This window comes from Arachis hypogaea, chromosome 9, assembly GCF_003086295.3.
Source record: "Arachis hypogaea cultivar Tifrunner chromosome 9, arahy.Tifrunner.gnm2.J5K5, whole genome shotgun sequence".
In the NCBI taxonomy this organism is placed as follows: domain Eukaryota; kingdom Viridiplantae; phylum Streptophyta; class Magnoliopsida; order Fabales; family Fabaceae; genus Arachis; species Arachis hypogaea.
The window spans coordinates 5,684,166-5,689,832 of NC_092044.1; the positions used below are offsets into that span (position 1 = coordinate 5,684,166).

The window sequence follows — 5,667 nt, forward strand, 5'->3', positions numbered from 1 at the left end:
ATCCTCACTAATTCGAACCGGTCTAGTACGAAATACGATTTGTGTAATTCGAACCAGCTTGGTTCGAATTACTTTGGGAAGCTTGCACCTATGTAATTCGAACTCATCTAGTTCGAATTATGTATGCTTGTAGTTCGAACCTGGTTGGTTTGAATTAGTGTGCATTTCCCTATGGAACAATTCGAGTTGAATAGGTTCGAATTATATACAAATATAATTCAAACTAAGTTAGTTCAAATTACATAAAGATGTGCTTTGATTGATTGATGAAGCAATTTTCAAATTGGCTGATTCACGTAAATTATGCCTTCCCTTAGCTTATTTTTGTTTTTTGCCCTTTTTTATGTATTTTTAAATCCTAAATTATAAATTAATTTTAAAAAGACATTAATTTTCAATAAAATAAAATAAATAAATTCATATTTATTTTTTATCATGCAAAATATTAATTGAATTGAATTTAATTTATAAGTATTATATTCTATGAATTTTTTTAACGAAAAAAATAATAAATTAGTATTATTTGAAGAAATAAAAAAACTTTTATTTTAACATAAAATTGTCCATATAAAGAATAATATAGAAGATAGAGGATTAGAGTAGAAGCGTTAGAATACTTCTATTATATTGTCATATTAGAGTAAATTCTTTTTTAAATTTCATTTCAATAGTCTCTAAACAGTCATAACAAAGTCTCTTGTGTAACATGATATGTAGCATCTATGGTTGAGACTTGAAAGAGTGGAACCAATAATTTTGAGAGAGTAAGAATGAATAAAAGAGAGAGGAATGGTTAATGAATACTATTGATATAATCTTCACATACACTTACACTGATCTATATATACATGACAAGACAGGGTCGTACAGTTAAATACAAAATGGAATGTACCTAATTTTGTTATTTGTATAACAAACTTGTCGGTTAATCTATTTACTCTTGTACCCTTTCAAGACTTCACTCAATGAAGAGTATAACTATAAGAGAATCACCTTACATTTTCTTTTTTATCCAAACAACAATCCAAAGTCAATCAACTAAAAGATTAATGCATTGAAATTGATTGTAGTACCAAAATTTACACTTTTCCTTTTTGAATTCATTTTTTTATATATAAACTAACATTCAGAGTTTATCAAATCAAGAATAAATAAATCGAAGTTCATTGTGGTTTAGAGAACTTTACATGCACATTAATGGTAATGTTCAATCACCTAGTCATCCTTCAATCTAATTCAAGACTTTATTCACAAATCACTTGAATCAAAACATTAACTGAACATAGGAATCATACAAGAGTCAATCCACTCCCGAGTTGCTGTTAATAAGAACGAAAACAACCGGTGATCACATATCAAATGTAGTAATAGCAGTAAGGAAATATCAATTCTAAACAAATACAATTACAACAGATCCTTGTTCCACTAAGTAAGTTGGCTAATTCAATTTTCAACAAATGTACAGTCTAAAATATATCAACAAACAAGTAAAACAGAAGAGATAAATTGAAGAAGCATCGGAGGAATTGATTCTGTTATATTTGAGGTCAAGAGCTTCGTAAAGACACATAATCTTTAGATATGAGGGATAGATTTTGACCTAATGAACTGTTTAAGTAGCGCTTTCTCTTCGTCAATTCGCTTTTTCTCATCTGCATCTTTTGGTTTGATCTTCCTCTTCTCTTCTAGTATCCACTTGAAGAGTTCGCGCTGTTGGTCCTCAGGGATCGGTTCCTGTTTGATCACAGGAGTTGTGATGGGTGGTAAGGTCACAGTCGTTTCTGTAACATGAGAAGTAGCATCTTTGGTTGAGATGGAACTTGCATCTTCTTCTTCTTCAACACCAGTATCTTTCTTATTTGTCCTAAAATACATAACTGCAACAATATTTACATTAATAAATGATTTAAAAACCAAATTTAACAGAATTGTTATGGGAGAATAAACTAGTTTTGAGATCCATCAACACCTTTTGCTACTCGAATTGACAAGGATAATGCAAGGTGTGATTTAAAATGGACTATTATTTGTTGCTTAACACTTTAAGCTAGCAATCAGAATATAAAGAACAAAAAAAAATGAACATAACATTGATTAAATAGTGATAACTATATTTTTATGCAAATTAATTGCTCCTTGCTTCTATGTAAAATTCTCTCTCCTCTACTGATGTTGGTAAAAATTATAAGTAGGTTGCTTCCTCTTTTTTTGGTTTTTCTTTTGAGAAGCTTACGTAAACATGCAAAACAAATTTGAAATTTTCTTTTTCCCAGTTCATCTGAGAGCAAAAACAAGCCTACTCATAAAATAACGGAATAGGGTATTCTGTATGCTTTAATATTTACATTTTTTTCTCCTCAATCATATAATAAATCATGGAGAGTTGAAACGGATTGCACATATAATTTTCACCGAGCTTAGGTCAGAAACAGACAAAGCAATCATTCAACCATCTTCCATAAGTTTTTGGCAACTACAATAAGTTTACATTTGAAAACAGCTAAAGAATTTCGGTGGAAAGAAATCAAGAATTGCAATTCAGATTTCATCTTATTCATTTCAGCTAAAATTAAGAATGTTAATGGTCATATATCTTTTGCAAATCTGTGTATCGGTAGTGGGTAGATGAATTGATTAATTGTGAAATTATATAATGAAAAAAGCATTTGCAATCCGACAAAAGGCCCAGAGATGACTAAGGATTGATCATTTGATCTTGATTAGGAGTTTAACAAATCAATCATGTAGAACAGTAGAAGTGAAACTGATTGCACATATGATTCTGACTGAGATTATATCATAGACATACACTAACAATTGAAAATATCGCAACTCAATTTTTCATGTTAATCATTTCAGCAAATTTAAAAGGTGAATGGCATCCATGTACTCAGAACCGCAACAACTTCAGTTCCATTGATTCACTCGTCCATATGCAAGGCAAAAGGGACAATCATAAGAAGAAAACATGCTTTTGTAAGAATCAAAGCATATTGTAGCTCTATCTTGCCACTTCTGTGCTGGCCTTTCAAAAAAAGAGTATAATGTCAAAGGCTTATGTTCTAATTCCCCGTGCAAACCCCAAATTTTGTTCTCTCTTTTTCTGTTTTTCATTTGTTAGTCAAACCACTACCAAGATTCAATGCTTTAGAAATTATGATCTCACCAACTGTCAAACCTCATCCTGGGACGTGGTTGTCATGCAGAATCCTTACTGCTGGAGCCTATCCACCCTCAAAAAATACTAACAGCTGCCGTAGACCTTATGATCTCACTCGAACACTGCCCTCAACTTAGTTACACTGAAATTATTTTCTAACATTAACAACTCAATGCCGAATCAACACACCAAAAGCAGTGTCGTCCGGCAAGCCTCGACCGTTTATCATCACAACAATTTCCCAAACGTAGTATAATTACCTTTTGCATATTTACAAAAGGAGAAAAATTCAGATAGCCTAATAACACCAAACTAGTACTATCAATTCTGTCTCTCCCATTCCTTAACAAAAAAGGAAATTGAACATTCTAATCTTAGGCTGACCTAGAAATTTCAAACCCAAGATGATTGTATTTTAGCTCCTATTACTTTTATTTCTATTATTAACAACAGGACATTAAGCCCATTTTCCCTTTGTAATCAGAACAAAAGAATCAGAAACTTTATTCCTCTCCAACATCATCAACCCAGTAATAAAATACGGCGAAAAGTAGCAAACATACATGCAGAATTTTTTTTTTTTTTTGAAAAAGGAATTATCTCCCATGAAGATTTAGGTGAAATCTCGGATCCAAAACCCCATTTCATCAATTTCCGACATCATAACCAACGAGTAAAAATCCAAACCAAACATTTAAAAGAAAAAAAAGTAAGGGCGAGATTCACCTCCAATGGCGAGATTCACAGCCAAAAGCACAGGCAAAAGAAACTTGTGGCGCCGGAAAAAAGACTCCTTCGGCGGTGGCGGCGGCGGCGGAGGAGCAGTAGCAGCAGCAGCCGCCGTCTGGGTGCCCATCGGCGCCTGTTTCTGGTGGCGCTTGATTTGCTCTGTGACCAAACACGCAAGTTTGAGAATGATTGAAGAGAAAAGAGAAAGAGAAGGATTATTGATTGATAAGTGTTAGAATGAAACCTTTTCGGGGCTTGTTGGTGAAGAGCTTCGGAGTTTGATCACCTTCACTCATTTTCTGTCTTCCTACTGTTTGTGTTTATGCCTCACTCAAAATTCACTCACTCACTTTACTTTTTTAATGTTTAGTAGTATTAAAGGTTAAAAACTCTGCTATTTCTTTCTTCCCATACAAGGTAGAGGAATACATCTGATGACAAAAAAAAGGGTTAAATATTCAAATATTAGGATAATTATAAGGATCCTGCTAGGGAGACAATGGACTATTTGTACAATGTGTACTATTGAGTTATGAAATGAACATCTCCTATATCCCCTTTTGGGTTCACCAATGATCGAACTCTTAACCTTTCGGATCTAGTGCTTTAATACCATATCATGATACCACTCATCCCAAAAACTTCAGCTAACAGAAAAATGTAACACTAATAATTATATCTCTAATACTCCATAAACCTCCATTGTACACATTGTATAAATATTTTATTGGCTCCTCATACTTTCCCTAATTATAAAGAAATGACATTGTCCAAATAAAAAATACTTTAAGTAGAGACAAGTAACTTGGTAAAATTTTAGTTTTAATAGTATAAATGATTTTATATAATTATTTAATTATATTTAATTTTAAAATAACCATACATAGGATAACTATAAGATGTAGACATGTAGTAATAAGTAATTATTTTTCAGAATTTGATTTGTTAATTTATTAGTATTTAATTGAGGATTTTATATTTTTATTAGATTTTATCCGAGTAAATGAATTTAATAATAGATTTTTATGTAGTTAATTTGTAAATTTGTTGGGGTTTGATTTCTGGATTTATTATGTTCTTATAGTAGGTTTGATTTTATTTTTAATTTTAAAATTTTAAATTTTAATGAATTAAAAAAATTTTTAGGAATAATAGCCAACGAATTATATTTTAAATAGCATAGTCTCTCAATATTTATTTAGAGGTCACAGGTTTAAATTTTATTCCTAACTTTAAAAAAAATTCATAGTTCCTTAAAAAATGAGTTTATTTTTAGTAAAATATTATTCTAATGCATGTTATATATTTAAGTGTCCAATTACACATCCAAGCATTTTTGTATTCAAGTTCAATTAAACATGCTCAAATTCAACAAAAACCACTTTTATTACACTAGCGTGCTCAACAAAAACCACTTTTATTATACTAGCGTATACGCACACCCGTTTGGCCGTTTTAATAACGCTTCTTTATCTTCTTCTTTGCATTCTTCCTTCTTTTTCGCTTTCCTCCTTCTTCGTCTTCACATTCCTTATTCTTCTTTCCGTTCTTCCTTCTTCTTCGCATGTTTTCTTTCAATCGTCATTCTTTTATTGCTGCTGTAGTTGTTGTGTTTTTTCTTTTTCTCCTTTTAATTGAGGTTCATTTGGATCCAGAAATAAATTCGATGTATTTCTGTTGATAATTGAGTTTTTTTACTGTTTGTTTAAAATTGAACTAATTTTAGTTCATTTGTGAATTAATTGAGATTCACTTGATGTTGCTGATAAGTATTGACC

At 31.3% G+C, this 5,667-nt stretch overlaps 1 protein-coding gene across 1 annotated transcript; it reads right to left on the bottom strand.

The window, feature by feature from the left end:
* Window positions 1-1,225: 1,225 nt before the first annotated feature.
* On the bottom strand, window positions 1,226-4,329 carry LOC112710104 (uncharacterized). Its single transcript, XM_025762202.3, has 3 exons — window positions 4,134-4,329; window positions 3,887-4,048; window positions 1,226-1,877 (listed from the first exon to the last, which is right to left on the bottom strand). The coding sequence occupies exons 1-3, from the start codon at window positions 4,183-4,185 to the stop codon at window positions 1,576-1,578; spliced, it is 516 nt and encodes a 171-aa protein (XP_025617987.1). The 5' UTR covers window positions 4,186-4,329; the 3' UTR covers window positions 1,226-1,575.
* Window positions 4,330-5,667: the final 1,338 nt, after the last annotated feature.

Bases quoted from the DNA above. Each gene is read 5' to 3' on its own strand.
- LOC112710104 (XM_025762202.3), bottom strand. From the start codon at position 4,185: ATGAGTGAAGGTGATCAAACTCCGAAGCTCTTCACCAACAAGCCCCGA. The intron at 4,049-4,133 runs GTTTCATTCTAA...GTTTGGTCACAG, and splicing joins CACCAACAAGCCCCGAAAAG to AGCAAATCAAGCGCCACCAG. The intron at 1,878-3,886 runs GTGAATCTCGCC...ATATTGTTGCAG, and splicing joins TGTGAATCTCGCCATTGGAG to TTATGTATTTTAGGACAAAT.